Genomic DNA, 17,274 nt, shown 5'->3' with positions numbered 1-17,274 from the left:
ATACATTAGAGTCAGGTCAGAATCTTCATTTAGGGTAGGGATTGCTGCCACAAGTTGACATGTCTCCTTGGTGCATGGAGAAAGAGAAAAGTCTAAAGAGGTCAAAGCAGTTGTAGATTAGATTAGATTAGACTTTATTGTTCTAGAGGGATATTTGACTTCAAAGTCTGTTCAAAACAAACAAAAAAAACAACAATACATACCAGACCAAACCTCACGGCACCAACAACACATCAGCGAGGCAGTTTGTTAAATGCCGCAATGGCTAAGTGGACAAAACTCCTGCTAAAGCGAACCTTCTTCCATTTTAAAGTTCTATATTGCCAGCCCTATGGCAAAAGTTCAAAGTAGCGATAGAGGGGATGATCAGTGTCATTTGCTATTGTACGCAAGTGCACGGCGTATTATGGCCTTGTCATTCATATAAGAAAGTTGGGGTGTAGAGAGACCAATGACCTTTGAAGCAATACATGTTATACTGAAGAGTTTGTTTTTGTTAACTAAGGTCAGTAGATTGAAAAAGCATGGTAAGCAGTACAACAGGATAGGTTGCATAATACTTTTGTAGAGTAACAGCAGAAGATGAGGGGCGACAAGGGCTGCTCGATTATGGAAAAAATCATAATCATGATTATTTTGGTCAAAATTGAAATCACAATTATGCGGCGCACGTGATAACATTTTTTACACGACGGAATGTCATTTCTGTCTCTCCATGGTCGCGTGTTTACAATTCTCGTCTGCTCTCTGTATCGCACACGGCGGAGTTCCGCCCCGATTCCTTTGTATTCACTTGCAACAGCTGCTCCTCTCTGATCTGATCAGCTTTGAACAGCTTGACAGGTCAGTTATCCAGCCTGAGTCACAAACTACAGCTGAGGAATAAAAGAACTCATGGAGAGCTCCGCCTGCACCGCTTTCACAAACCCACAAAAAACTGCCAATTTAGAGTGGGGACACATAAACACTGAAATATATAGATAAAAGAAAAATCTCAACAGAGGTCTGTACTTTTTGTACCAGTTTTAAAACCCCAGTATTCAGTCTCTGCTGTTCCTCCACCGATCCATATCAAAAGATGAACTATGTTTGTACTTGGGATCATTCACTGATTGCTGATAAAAGTTTATCTGACATGACTCGATATATGGGGACGTCTCCACAACTATTAATCAAGGACAATAAGCCAAATCCATGCTTGACAAACAGGTTTTTACAATTCATATGATGATGAATTATCTTTCACCACGTAAAGAATTCAGTTCATGTAAGTCTAACACACACCGCTCTACTGAGCATCCAGCAGTGATTATAGCCTAAATATCGCGATTCTAATGAACTGGAGACATAACTTCTTTTCGACTACACATAGATCATAAACTCATGGGCATAAAAATGACTCAGTGCAATTGGTTGAGAAATATAAACACGATAGTGCTTTTTATTTTGTGCTCGCACTGAGACTACTACTGTCCCTTTCTGCCACCAGTTCAGTTCTGCCCACAAAATACGTTTTCAAAAGAAACAGTCAGTTGCACAAAGTAGTAGTTGCATCCTTCTTTATTTTTTTAAATCCAAGATTTATTTGTGACTGGCCTTTATGCTACATTAATTGATTACCAGCTTTTGTTTGACACTTTAAAGTAAGTCCTCTCTCAAGGCTTAACATCATGTGTGTCTTTGATCTACTAACCTTATTTCAAACGTGTGCACTGAGTTGGCCTAATTTCCTGCATGTTGTGGGGAAATAGTTTGATAGGATGTGGCAGACACTTGATAATTGATATCATGGCCACATAGGGTGTAACCACAGCCCAGGGACATGTGGCTGTCCACACCATTAGCTTCCTCTGGCGGAACTGTCAGATCCTCCCCCAGAATTAATGGCAAGGACACAAAGAGGCTTGGCTGTGTTTTAAGTGCCATTGTTCAGGATTTTGCCATGTCTCATTTGGGTGTTATTCTCTAGGTATTGTTTTTTTCCCTAAAAGGTGTAGAATGATTTTTGTTAAATCTAGGCCACCATGTAAATCCTCACATCTAAATAGAGCTCCTGATTTTATTTATTTTTACTGTTGTTCTGTCATAGTCTACAGTGTGAAGTTGAGATCTTGTTAAAAGACTTGATAGAAAAATTGCCTCACACTGTCGTCTATCTTCTCTCCCTCTCTCTTCCTCCCACGGGACAAGCAAAACCCTGTCAGTGACAGGCATATCCAATGCATTTTCTTTGCTCTGTGTTCATGTGAGTTTATAAGTAAATAACTGTGTTTTGCATGAGAGCCCAGATGGAATTTTGTGGAAATACATACACACACATGCTCAATCTCGTGAACATGTTTTGTATGCACATTTTTGTCTGTCACACATTTTTTTCAGTTGCAGTGCACACTCCAGTGCTTTTCTTTTTGACAACTGTCCAACCTGTTTTTTCTTCTGCCTTGTTTTCTTGCCTCCAGTGGAGAAATGTATGAGCTCTATGCAGATGGGGACCCAGATGGTGAAGCTCCGTGGCGGCTCCAAAGGACTGGTGCGGTTCTTCTATCTGGACGAACACAAGTCCTGCATCCGTTGGAGGCCCTCGCGCAAGAATGAAAAGGCCAAGAGTGAGTGTCTTCCTTCTTCTTACAGTCACAAGGGAACAGCATTTCAAATCTGTCTTGCTCCTGTACTTCAATGCATTCATGGTTCATACTTATGGAAACGAATTTGTGCCATATTTCATGTGACAGGCAAGGGCTCATTGACTATTGCTAGGGATCCCGTGAGCATATTATTGCACTGAATCCCCATATGTCGTTCTTTCAAGAGGCTCAACCGAGTGAGCCTATAAGAGTTCAACTGGTTTGACAGGCAATGGCCACAGCTGTTTCTTGTAAACCATACTGCGTGACTGCACCAGGTACTGTTAACTAGACTAGGATATTTTATTGTAATGACCTTAGCTATAGAGTATTAATGAAACAAGTCTCTGACTTAGTTAGAGAAAAGAAATCAAACATTATAGATCATGTTTTACAGCGAGGAAAAATATCCCCAGTATGCAAATAGTAGCTACTGCTGACAGATTCACTTTCTTTTAGCTGTAATAATAGTTTGAAAAATTGCCTGTGGTGGGATTGGACTTTTACTTTTATCATAATTTATTTTGATTATTGAATTCTGCCAAGTATTAGGACAGTTTTAGGACAGTTTTAGTCGAAAAATATTTTTTTTCCAAAAAATCATTTTTTGAAAATGGACTAATTGTTTTAGCTTTAGAGAGTAACATCAGCTTTAATTTTAGGGTGTTTACATCCCCATCAGATGATATAAGGTTTAAAGCTGGTGTACGATTTACACTGCCCACTTCGCTGCACAGCCTGATGCAGGGCTCAATTCAAATTCAAAGTTACTAAAATAAGTCCTTCCTTCAGCTGAGTTCAGCGGTCTTTACCTGGTGCCATTGGATAAGTGGAACCATGAAGGTGGTAGGCAGTGTGCTCATGTAATTCTTACTGCTAAACATTCCTCCAGGGCTTGAGGTGTTTTAATTATTTAACACTGGACATTTACAATATTTCCCCCACACAGTATCTGCAAACAAGCAAACAATTTCCTGCAGTGTTTTTAAATAAAAGAAGGCAAAAGGACTTCTTAACAGCAGCTCCCAGCATGGCGGGGCGTCTCATGGGGACTTAGGGGCTCAGTTTCCTGTTGCTCTCCCTCCTCTGTAGCCCTGGATTTAATAAGCTCCTTAACTAGACTTAATAATTCATCAGCTTTAATCTGCCCAAAGTGTCTTACACACTTGCCACAAAATGGAAATGACAGGGAGGTGGGGGCATTCTTCAAAAATAGTGAAAACTAATCACATCACTAATCCTAACTCTTAAACCTTGAACAGTTGGATGAGTAAAATGTGAGCCCAGATGCTACAATCCAAACTTTCTTCAGCTGATAACCTCTGAGAAACACGATCAGTGTTTTGGGTTCTCGTAATCCAGCCTCCACAAACACCTGATAATCTAAAATTAGGGTAGGAATGATTCAGTCTATTAGCTCTACACCTGTCGATAGTCAGTCAAGGGTGACACACTCAAGCCTTCTGTTGAGTAGGTGAATGCATTTTCCCAGCTTTTAGTCATGCCCCGACTGAAACAGCCTTACCCTGTGTGTGTCTGCTTTCCATGTTTGATATCTTGACAGGTCTCAGTCATTGGAGAAGAACACAGTAGTCTGGCCACTGTAGCCTTTAGTGGCAGCATATTCCCTGGACCTCTGAATGGGGTTCTCTGGCCTCTAGAGGTTTATCACAGAACACCCACTGAGACAGACTGACAGACAGGAAACACTGCAGGCTTCTGCTCTGCTGTCACTCTGACCTGCCATTCTGTGCGTCTGGCAGCACAGTCCTTCTTTCTGGCCCAAAAAATAACAACCCAAACAGAAATCTATATTCCGGATCTATAGATTTAGCCAAACAACAAACTCATAAACATATAGTGAGTTAGCTATTTTAAAATGATGTCTTAGTCCTGAGAGCAGAAGTCTGCGTAAGTCAACTCCATCCTGCTTTTTTAATTTAAGTTTTATTTAACAAAAAAAAAAAAAACCTGTTCAGTTTGAAGTAAAATGTCTTGATTTAGCTCTAGATAAGTGATCTGATGCAAACTTTGTAAACAAATTTGTTTTTAAGCTTTAACTGCTTCTAAAAGCAAGTCTTAAATCTACTCTTAAATGTGGAGATGGTGTCTGCCTTCCAGACTGAAACAGGAAGATACTTCCACAGAAGAGAAGCCTGATAGCTGAAAGCTCTGGCTCCCATTTTTCCTTTGGAGACTTAAGGACCCACAGGTAACCCTGCATTATCAGAGTGCAGCATTCTGGTGGGATAATATGGTGCTATGAGCTCTTTAACATATGACGAAGCCTGACCAGAGCTATGTAAGTGAGAAGAAGATTGTATTTGGTCATGTCTGAGCCTCATTTTAACATCACATTTTGGAGATGCAATGAGGTGGTTACTAGGGATGTGCGCTATTAGCCGTCTAAACAATTAAACGTCTCCTCCCTTGCTATTCGGTACTAGAAATATTAGTTGGTTAAACCTATTATTGTTTAATTCATGTACAAGGCTGCTTAACTGTTATGCAGCCGTCCGCCACTAGTAGGTGCTACAGAGCCATCGGACAGCAGTCCCTCTCCCTGCTGTAACGCTCAAGTAGACTGGAGTTTTAAAACAGCACAGTGGGAAATAAGAGAGATGTCCTCTCGCAAAACCAGCATAGTTTGGCAGTACTTTGATCTAGAGAATGAATTCAGCAGCAATTGATCTTTTTGAGATGTTACATTATTTGTTAACTTTAAGTGAGTTGTTGTCAGATCATGTGCAGGGTTTACATTCATACTGCACGGAGCAAAATGCTTCTCATCTCAGCTGAAATTTAATTAGAAATGTTGTTTTATTAACTTTAAAGCAAACTGCTATAATTTCTGTCAGATAATCTGCAAGGTTCATTGTGCCCCACATTTCAGAGGCAATTTATTTAGTTTAGAAGTTATTTTAGTGGTTAACTTTTGACTGAGTTGCCGTCATGTTCACATCCATATGCAAAGTCTTTCGTACTGCAGCGACATTTAAAATCCGATATGGTTGTTGAAGATTGTGGTTAAAGGCTTCAAAGGGCTCTTAATGCACACAATATTTTTTGGTACAATATTTCAAATACTTAACAATAAATTGTGCTAAATTTTGTTTTGAGTGTTTTCCCTTTTTTAGACTAGTCGACTAGTCTTTATTAAAATTTTCGTTTAGTCGACAGGGAAATTAGTCACCAGGAACATCCCCAGTGGTCACCGAAAGGCACATAAAGCTGAAGAGCGTCAGCTTACTATCCTTAATATCACAGTACCACAACTAGAAACAAAAACATATGATTACCAGATCTCTACGCTATTCCAGAGAGATAATGGATTTCAAGTATGTCCAAGTGACAAGCAATAATATGGCCCGATACATACACTTATATCACAGAGAAGCCCAGTGTTTTTAACTCCTTATAAACTTATAACTGCTTGTCATCTCTGCTGTGGAGCTTGGCCCGACTAGAAATACTGTGAAGAATGCCGCTCTCTGCCCCCTAGTTGCGTGTGCATCTCTGATGATGTGGTACAAAAACTCGTCTATATTAACATTTCAGTCAGGACCACTTCAGTCAAAGAAAACCACTGCAGTTTTAAATTTGGGGGTATGGGTCTGTTCTGGGCCCTCTCTGTCTTTCCTCAGGCCTCAAGCACACCTTTCTGCCCTTCCATTTGCCTATATGGAAAGCCAAAGGCAGGGAGAGCAGCAGCAAAGACCCCCAGCTGATCCATCAGTTGATGGGGCTGCTTGAGATCAGCTGATGTAGCTGGGATGTGCGCTGAGCTTGACATCATGTCCTCCCTGAGCTAATGCTATGCTCAGTTTGGTTCATTTTAGACAAATAAATGAAAAAGTAGCATCTCTTAGTATGACCTATTAAGCATTTTTCTACCAGAGTTTGAGGCTTGGAGAAAGAAAACCTGATGAAAACCTCCTGATTACAGCCCATGTGATACTATTGGAATATCATTACTAATGCCTTAATATTTAAGGAGCCTTTACTGCTGGAGTTGGTCATACTTTAACTGTTGTATTCATCTGCAGTGTTAATCTGTAATAATTAACTAGTAAGTAAAGGTGTAAAATAAATGCAGTGGAGTAAAAAGTCTAATATTTTGTTTGAAATGTAGTGGAGAAGAATACTCAAGTAAGATATAAGAGTAGTTGAGTAAATGTACTCAACTCTTAATCTCTGAAGACTGACCAACTGAGATCATCATCCTGGAGCCCTGCTGCTAGCAGCTCATCAAATATTCACACAGTAGTAGTAGTGGTTGTCCTTATCTACCAGATACCTGCTGTATACTCCTGCATAATTTATAAAAGTGCTGCATTCAGGAAAAGCATGTGTACATGTGTATCCCCAGCTCACGGCCACGTGGGAGCACACACAACACAGTAGCAACGTGTCGAGTGTCATGTTGACGGCATCTCTAACATCCAGTAGCATATATACATACAACTGCCACAACACTGCAGGTTCTGTGCCGTACAGCCCAGGGGAGGGTGTGTGTTTATGTGGTCCTGAATATATCACTGCATTATAAATGAGTGTGAATGTAAATAATCTTTGACCCATGTAGTATATTGTATGCATGAAAGAGAGAGATAGAGATAGACTTGGGTTGTGGATATCTCCTCTGGGTAAGGGAAGTTTAAAAAAAAAGGCACACGGGCTGAACAAGACACACAAATACTTATCATGGGCTTGCATTCATTGGGAAAACTAATGAATGACTGGAGGCAGTATCTTCCGGTAAAATTTCATTACCATCTCATAAATGTTGCATCTTAATAAACAGAGCTCTCTGGGCACTGCTCTTGAGTTGACTATTCTTAATCCTCTCTATCATAAAGTCTAAAATAGGATGGACCAATTTCCCTGCATAACTATCCCTAAGCCCTCATTCATAAATTCACTTGAGGTAGAAATTCTCAAAACCAGTAGAATGCTAAAGAGTTTAATAAACTGAGTTTTGCTCTGTTGTTTTTTAAAAAAACATTTTATTTTCTATCAGCTTGTGATAATCCACAAGGCTTTAAACCTGCAGTTCTGCTCACTTTACTGGTGGAAGAGGCATTGAGAATTTTTCCCCATGTGAAAGTAGCAATACCACCACTTAAAAGTACTCCATTACAACCAAAAGTCCTGCATTTAAAACAGGTGTGTCAAGATATACTGGTATTGACGATAATTGTGACATATGGTAATATTGTGAAAATATTCCAGCTCCTCTTATATAATTTCTATTGCTTTGCGTTCCCATTTTGTCTCCCTCCCCCTACGCCATCTGGTTGCCTCAATTAGGTGTAATTGCTCTGTTTGTTTTCTTTGTCTAGTTTTAGTGAGTCTCTTTCTCCACCTCCTCACACTCATATTTTGAGTAGAATTCATTTGCCAAAAAAGAGGCAAAACATAATAAACAAGGCTAAAGATGAATTTGACTGATAGCATTGTGTGTTTTTTTAAAGCATCCGCCCTGGCAATAGCTGTGGCTGGAGGGATTATGTTATGGAGTTCGTCTGTATGTTCATCCATCCCATTGAACGCAAAATCTTCAGAACACCTTGAGAAAATGTCTTTAAATTTTGCACAAACATTCACTTGGATTCAACCATGAACTGATTAGATTTTGGTGGTCAAAGGTCAGGTCACTGTGACCTTGTCTGTCTTCTTTTTGTGAATGCTATTCTCAAGAACAACTTGGGGGAATTTCTTCAAATGTGGCACAAATGTTCACTTGAACTCACTGATGAACTAAAAAGGTTTTGGTGGTCAAAGGTCAAGGTCACTGTGACTTTACATCCCTCTCATTCTCATTAATGCGATATCTTAAGAACACTTTGAGGGAATTTCTTAAAATTTGGCATAAATGTCCACTTGAACGCAACAATGAAGTGATTAGACTTTAGTGGTCAAAGGTCACTGTGACCTCACAAAGCACGTTTTTAGCAATAACTCAAGAATTCATGTGCTAATTATGATAAGACTTCACACAAATGTATAATAGGTTAGAATAATGAAACAATGACATTTTATATCCAAAACGTCAAAAGTCACTTTCACTGTGACATCATAATGTTCTGCAAAACCATTTTTCTGGCCATTACTCATCGTCATATCTCAGCAACAGAAGGGGAAACGTTTGGTCAGATACTGAACTGGTGACACTAATCTTCGGTGTCTTCCTTGAAAGTGTGCTGATTGTATAGATCTTCTGTGCTGCCAGGAGGAAGATGTGTGTGGATCCATGTTTTCATAGACATGGATATAAACTATTAGTGCAACATGACTGGTTTGTGTAGGCATACATCCTTTTTCCCTGTCCAACTTTCTCTAGATATTGCAGTAACATCATTATTGTGAACTCTTTTGTGAATAATGAAAATCTGATATTGTCGGCCCTCATTTCAAAATTTACTTGCAAAGTACAAAACTATTTGCAGCAAAAATGTACTTTAAGTATCAAAACTAAAAGAAATTGTTAGGTGGCAGAATGGTCCCTGTGTCAAAGTTTGCTATTGTTATATTTAGCATGGTTTACTGTTGTGGCAGGCCTAGGTGCAACTGCTTTATTTTGATTACTACATATTGTTGGTATTTGATCTAGAAGAGTGCATCATAATTTATGACCAAATGTTTTGTTTTCTGCAGTGACTTGTAACTGCGACTGCCAGATACATAGTGCAGTGAAAAGTATAATATTTCCCTCTCAGAATATTGTACAGTTGAGGTATAAAGTACCATACTCTTTGAATAGTTACAAAGTAAAGGTACCTTCAAATTGTACAGTGCAGTATTTGAGTAAATGTACCTTATGACATGGCTTTGTTGAATACTTGATTCTGATTGGTCAATCACAGCATTCTACAGTCTTATTTGTGAATAGCAGGCCGCCGCTTTCAGCACAGTTCTGTTCATAAACACTTTGCTGAAGTAATACTAATTTTTAAATCAATGTATTGTGTCATCATTAATATCTTTAATAAAATAGCTGTGTAATAAGGGAGATAACGTACAGCAAGCAGGTCATTATTGTAAAATGAATCTCCACGGAGTGATGCAGCACCTCAACACAACGCGAGGGGTCTTGAATCATCACATTCATCACCCTGTCAGGGTTTATTTTGCAGTAATGACCCTCTTGTTGTACATTGTCCCTTATTTGTTACATTCAACCACTGACTAGCTGACTTCCTGTTTCCTCCAACAGTCTCCATTGATTCACTCCGGGAGGTGTGTGAGGGTAAGCAGTCTGAGATCTTCCAGCGCTATGCAGAGGGCAGCTTCGACCCCAACTGCTGTTTCAGCCTGTACTATGGAGAGCACATGGAGTCCCTGGACCTAGTGTCAGGCACTGGAGAGGAGGCCCGCACCTGGATCACAGGTCTCAAATATCTGATGGCAGGCATCAGCGATGAGGACAGCCTGGCCAAGAGGCAGCGCACCCGAGACCAATATCCTTCAGTTGTACAGCAGGGCGGGGGGAGATATGTGTTATATAATCTAGAGTTTCATGACATCATACGGGGCTGAAATCCCCGTAAACGAGTAAATTTCCTGAATCTTCAGGCTTTTTGACCTTAACCCACCGTGTCATCACATGGCTAAAGCAGACCTTCACCGAGGCTGATAAGAACGGCGATGGCAGCTTAAGCATCAGTGAGGTGCTACAGCTCCTGCACAAACTCAACGTCAACCTGCCCCGACAGAAGGTCAAACAGATGTTCAAGGTACAGAAACAAGCAGGGCAGAGAGACTTCGGAACTGAGAGCACATAAGATTTGGGTTAGCTCAGTGGGTAGATGGTAGTCAACAGTGTAAAAGCTGCATGTAAAAATTCTGAATATCATCATGTGCACTTGAGTCAAAAAGATTTGCTGCACTGTAGCATTTTCTCTTTATTGTGGGATTTGTGTGAGCTCTCCAAACGTAATAATGTTAAGTAGGTTGTTTCCTCTCCTAACATTGTACATTCACAGTACATTCTTTAAATCAATCGTAAATATCTTCTTCAAAGGTTGTTACTTCCACTGATCACAGTGTACTGTCTATACACTTTGAAAGCAAAATAATGTCAACTCTTATTAATTAAACTCTGGGGGAAAGAGTCTGGGGAAACAATGCTACAAAGATCATGCTAGATTGAATGGCAGCTAGCAACATTTGTTAGCTTTGAAAAAGGTCATGTCAGTATTTGTTTGTTTGTTTGTTTGTTTATTTGCACTTATAAAAAAGAAACATTACACAGATAAGAAAGAAAATAAGACAAGATGTGCAGGAGAGGTCATAAAAAACCCAAATGGGCTTACAAGCGGCCCCCCCTCCTAACAAATAACAATTACAAAACTATATAAGCTTCGGACATAGGCTTACGTCTGAGCTTATACACACACACACACACACACACAACACACTCAAATTAATGCAATAAATGATATCTCAGAATCATATGATACTTCAGAATACAATTAAATAGTCCAAAGATATATTTGAATGAAATAAGAATAAAACGAAAAACACAAATGTGTTAAAAAATTGTTAAACTCTGCTTCAGCCTTCTTTTAAATGCAGATAATGTTGAGCATGTTTCACTTAGATGTTTTAAACTGTTCCACAGCACAACACCTTGGTAGATAAATGAAAATTTTGCAACAGCGGTTCTACAGAAGGGGATATGCAAATCATTCCTCTTTCTTGTGGAATAAGAATGATAATAAGAATTAAACTCAAAATAATTATGAAAATGCTTGGGTAAAGAAAATGGAAAACATATAACTTTGTACATCAAGATTCCTGTTTGATACTTGTTCACATCGTAGATTGTTAGTATTTGTAATTTTTTAAACAGAGGTGTGGATGGAGCTAAATATAGAGAGTTAGTGGCAATTCTTACAAAGGATTTTTGGAGTCTATGAATTGGTTGTAAGTAAGAAGGATAAGTGCTAGCCCAGATTAAATTGCAATAAGAGATATGAGGAGAAATTAAGCTGTAGTACAAGGTTAATAAAGTACTTATTTTTAAATAGGGTTTAACCTTTTTTATGATACCTAAGGATTTTGAGACCTTCTTGCACACAAATTCACAATGATTCTTAAAACAAAGTTTCTCATCAATATTGACACCTAAAAACTTTGTTGATGAAACATTGGAAAGTAAGTTGTTATTAATATAAATGTTAGTTTTTTCTGGATTGTAATTCTTATTCTTGTTCTTAAAGATGATGAAATTAGATTTTTTGACATTAAGTGATAATTTATTTAACTGAAACCACTGAGCAAATTGAGTGAGCCCAGAATTTGCCTTATCAATAAGTGAATCAATATTACTGCAGTAGCAAAGAGATTGGTGTCATCAGCAAATAAGATAGGTGACAAAATACTCGAAGCTTTTGGTAAATCATTAATGTATATCAAAAACAACAAAGGACCCAAAATGGACCCTTGTGGAACTCCACATTTCAGAACATCCTGCTGTGACAGTTCATCATTAAAAATGACATATTGTTCTCTGTTGTGCAAATAATTTTCAACCCATTGCAGAACCTTATTTTTAAAACCATAACAAGACATTTTTGATAATAAAATTCTATAATTCACAGTATCAAAAGCTTTTGATAAGTCTAAGAAAATTCCTAGAGCGTATTCATTTTTCTCGAAAGCAGTTGAAATCTTTTCTCTAAGATGCAAGAGAGCCATATATGTAGAACAATTCTTTCTAAAACCATATTGGTGCTCATACAAAATATTATTGGCATCCAGATGCTTCAAAATTCTAGCATATACCAACTTCTCAAGTATCTTAGAAAAGCAAGGGAGAATTGATATAGGGCGATAATTCGAAAATACAGATGGATCATCGGCTTTAAACAGTGGGATGACCTTGGCAAGTTTTAAATCTTGAGGAATAATACCAGATTCAAGTGATAAAGAAAAAATAAATGTTAAAGGAACAATAATTGTGGGTGCAACTTTTTTAATCAGATAGACTGTAATTTCGTCATGGCCAGCAGAGGAGTTTTTAAGGTTCTTGATGATTTCAAGTATTTCTGAAGGCTTTATTGGTTCAAAATTGTTTAAGGAAGGATAACCTTCATTTATAAAGTTAGAAGGAGAATCATGAACATTTTCAATATGCTTTGCAAGACGTGGTCCCACATTTATGAAGAAATTATTAAATTTATTAGCAATTTGTGTAGGCTCTGTTATCGTTAGTGTGCCATCCTGAAATGTAGCCTGGGATGGAGTAGAGGAGTTTTTCTTGTTGAGTAATTCTTTTAAAATATCCCATGTAGATTTTGAATTATTTGAGGATTGGGTAAATAAATCACTATAATAATTACGTTTAGCATTTCTAATAAGGTGATTATATTTATTCCTATAATTTTTGTATGTAGCACAATTTAGAGGACTAGGGCTTTGTAAATACCTTCTATATAACTTGTTTTTCTTTGAAGCAGATTTCCTAAGTTCTACAGTGAACCATGGTTTGTTAAGGTGTGCGGAGCTTCCTTTGCCTTTAAAAATAAAAGGAAAACATTTATCAAAAACAGAATAAAACTTTGCATAAAAATTGTTGTAAGCCATATTCACATCAGAAACTTCATACACTGTTTCCCAGGACATCTTTGCTAATAAACTTGAGAAGTTGTTAATGTTATTTTCATTGAAATTTCTAAAACAAGTTCTCTTTGATTTCTTTGTAAGCTGTTTGTTGAGTATAGAAGAAAACTGAAAAACAGGAAAATGATCAGAAATATCTGTATAAAGGATACCAGATTTTATGACATCAATCAAAGCATTAGTAAAAATATTGTCTATCAGTGTAGAAGATAGGCTAGTTATTCTTGTGGGCTTGCAGATAAGGGGATAAAAATAATTTGAAGACAATATATTTATAAGGTCATCTATGTGCTGTTTGTTCTTGTCCAAAAGATTAACATTAAAGTCACCTAATAAATAGCACAGTTTACCCTCTTTGTCGACAAGTTCCAAGATATCTAGAAGACATTCATTAAAGTTGTTGATATCTGTATTAGGAGGACAATATATACATCCTACAATCAATTTTCTTTTCTCAGATTGCACCTCAAGAAAAACACATTCAGTATAACACCCATGAAACTTCATTTCCAAGTCAGATCTCTGTTTGAATTCAAGATCGTTTTGAACATAGAGAGAGACTCCTCCACCTCTACTCCCTCTATATTGGTGAATGGCTGTGTAACCATCGAATTTAAAAAGTGAATGGATTTCATCATTAAGCCAAGTTTCGGTCAATGCAATTATAGAGAAAATGTGGTTCAGTGATGAAAGATAATGGAAAAATTTATCATAGTTTTTTGGGAGACTTCTTATGTTCAAATGGAGAGAAGAAAAGATTTTGGACTCTTTGCAAGATGCAGTGAAAGAGTTAAACTGGTCTTCAGAAAAATAATTACATGTAGAAGGATCATAAATATTAGACTGTTTCCTGTCATATGTGTTAGCATTTGTTGGTGCATATTCTGATGAAAAGAATAAATCAGGATTAAAGCAGGTATTAAAGACCTTGTCATTCTGTGGCTCAAAAGGATGAAAAACCAAGTTGTTATTGTTTGTTAAATTTAGATGGTCACTACCAGAACACAGATTAATACACAATTTCAATTGTTTTTTCCTCGGTGAACACGGAGCATGTTCTGCCATAAGATAAACAGCAAACTGATGACATGGTCATGAGTGCCTGGGCAACAGATTAATGTTCATCCTCCACATTTGAACCAGTGAGCCGCTCTCTCGTTGGACGCTCGCTCATGGGTCGCACTATGAGTCTATCATAATTCAGATAGGCCCATTCCCCCCTTGCTCTTGCAGCTCTCAACTCAGGTAGCAGTTCTTTTCGTTTTTGATGCACAGTCTCTGAATAATCTTCGTTGATGTAGATATGTGAGCCTTTCAGTTTGTTTGTTTTTGAAAGTATGAGCTGTTTGTCTTTGTATCTGAAGAGTTTGACTATTATGGGTCTTGGTCTTTTATCACCACTCTTCAGCAGCTTCCCAAGACAGTGTGCACGCTCAATTTCGATGTGCTTTTGGTCAATATTCAATTTGCCATAAAGAATTTCTCTGATTTTTTTCTCTGAGTCTTATTATTCACATAACCCCAAATCGCAGTTAGAGTCTCCCAGTATGCAGTGTGATTTTTGGATTATAAGTTTTGAGACTACATTGAGTTCTGCTCCCCAAGACCCAGCAGATACCAGCAGAGATTCTGCTCATTTGGTTACTCTGAAATGTAAACTATAGTCAATTTACTGTCTCTATGACTGTGCTAGTTCTCTGCTTCCATGTGTTTCATTTGCTGTAAGTTGATAGAAAATGCAGAGTGGGAAGACAGAAAGAAAAGCTGCTGTGTTGCATTACCATGGCAAACTAATGATAGGTAATCAATGAATTTTAGCAGGATGTCCATTTTGACTCTGAAATTTGAATCTGTAGGGTTCAGCCAGGTTGGGTCTTAAAGACACAGTACAGATCTGATTCGAGTTTCAGGTGATGAAATTATCATTCTGTAGTGCAACTATCACAGAGAAGGTTTAAGGGAGCTAACAGCCAAATCACATGAGACAAAGTCGCAGTGCGGCACATCTGCCACCGCATGCCTGTAGCAGAGCACATCCATTCTTATCAACTGAAGCTGCTACACTGACCACAGAAGCTGTGTTTGTCCAGGCTGGCATCATGCAGCTCTTCTCTATGTTAACACAGCTGGTCTGTTTATTTTTCTCTGCACATAGCCCTGCGGCCCCCCAAGTAATAACTATATAGAAGTGTGTAAAAAAAAAAAACAAAACAAGTGCAATTTGTTTAAAAATGATTACATTAAAAACCTTATTGGGCCAGCGGCAATGTGACGCAGCAGAGCAACCTTATGTGTGTTTTTACCGGGGCTGCCCTTGAAAGTTGGAGATTAAAATCATCAGTTGGGCCTCAGTCGACTGAGATTGTGTTTTTTTTTTTTTTTTAACAAATTCTTTAATTCTTTGCTAGTGACTGTGCTGTGCAGTGTACTTCTGGGAATGTTTTGGTCCCCAGATTTTGCTGCAAAGTGAGCGCTTGTGACTTTCATGCTACTTTTTGGTACAGGCAGCTGCAGACATGATGCAGCGGAACAGAGGAGTGGAATCTTTCCACCGAAAGATAAGGTAATCTTCTCGCTTCTGCTGAGAAGTGGTGGATGTACAGCTCAGAAATACTTAATATGACACAGTCTCTGGCTTTTGTATGATTTCTAGTGTCAGCAAAAAATGTTGACATATCAGATCCGTTGTTAGCTTTGTTAGCTTGTTTACTACATTAAATTAAATGCATCCTTGCCGAATTATTCGTATTAAATGGTTGGATCTGATTTCACTGACTTAATTCTGAGTTGCGTCCAACCCTAGTTATTACATTTCACATTAAAAAAAAAAAAATCACATCAGTGCATCCTGTTGTCAGAATCGCCCAGTGAATTATTTCAGTACCACTTAATACAGCCTGTACCCTTCCAAACTCTGCATAGCCATCTACATTATCATTTGGCAATAGTTTGCCTATGTGAAGCTTCACATCCTTGCCCCATGTATTTCAGCCTTAATAGGGGTCTTATTTACTACCGTCATGCAGCCCCCACCCCTCACTGAGCAGCTCATGTTATTGTTTTGTAAAATCTCTGTAGATACAGAGGGTTGTCTTGACAAAGAGTTGAAACCGAGACAACAAGACCTGTTTACAAATAGGACAGGCTAAGTGGGGATGTGCTCTTAGTCATTTCTAAACTGAAATGTCAGTCAGTACTTTCACATGCACAGTTAAATTGAGCTGCATTTATAGCGCGACTGGGCCATTTAATTGGACTACTGTCCTTGTCCCAGAGGGGAATCCACTTGATTGACCTATTACATGACAGACCAAACAATCGCCATTCTGTGTTTGCCTCCCATCAATGTATTTCATATATTTAACTCCTATAGCTGACACAGTATGAATGATGTCTCCTCATCTGTCCAAAAATGCACAGCTCTGGATGTGGAGTTCACCATGTTGTTATATCTGATACACATTTAATGCTATTTGACTTCTGGGGCAAAGCCCGGGGCGGGTACTGTGGCGCATGTGAAGAGCACCTAGGTCAGTTTGACTGTATACATGCAGGAGTAATTCGACTCCCAATCGCATTATCTGGATGTGTTAGTCAGACTTTGAGAAATTCAATTTAGTACAATTGCAGTCGGACTAACATGTTTACATTTATTTTAAATGTCCAGTTTTAGTCAGACTAACACAATTAATATATTTTCTCTAATGTGATGTAAAAGTACTGAGTTTGGTCAGTTGGATCTTAAGAGCAACACAAGAACAAGTTGATTTGATTATTCTATACAAAATTGCTCAGTACAATCCACTTAACTCACTAAGGATGTATTTGACTTCACAAGTGTTAGACATTGGGTGCAGTTACATGATGGCTTCTCATTCGGAATGAAATAAATCTGAATGAAATCATTCGGAATTAAAGTTTTTCCAGGTAGTTTACATGGGAAATATTCATTCTGAATTAGGGTTTACACGGGAGATCAGTTTAATCGCCTTTTAATCACCTTTATTCGGGTCCGCGCAAAGTT

The 17,274-nt window shown here is 38.2% G+C and overlaps 1 protein-coding gene across 1 annotated transcript in view; it reads left to right on the top strand.

The window, feature by feature from the left end:
- plch2a (phospholipase C, eta 2a) overlaps positions 1-17,274 on the top strand; it is a 390,371-nt gene that overhangs the window by 300,039 nt on the left and 73,058 nt on the right. The window contains exons 3-5 of the mRNA XM_078170322.1: positions 2,460-2,606; positions 9,841-10,086; positions 10,233-10,360. Coding sequence (XP_078026448.1) covers positions 2,460-2,606; positions 9,841-10,086; positions 10,233-10,360 — 521 coding nt within the window. The remainder of the gene's footprint in view (positions 1-2,459; positions 2,607-9,840; positions 10,087-10,232; positions 10,361-17,274) is intronic.

This window comes from Epinephelus lanceolatus, chromosome 8 (assembly GCF_041903045.1).
Source record: "Epinephelus lanceolatus isolate andai-2023 chromosome 8, ASM4190304v1, whole genome shotgun sequence".
Taxonomy (NCBI): Eukaryota; Metazoa; Chordata; class Actinopteri; order Perciformes; family Serranidae; genus Epinephelus; species Epinephelus lanceolatus.
The sequence above is the reverse complement of the archived record's forward strand: the minus strand, read 5'-3'. Positions and strand labels throughout refer to the sequence as shown.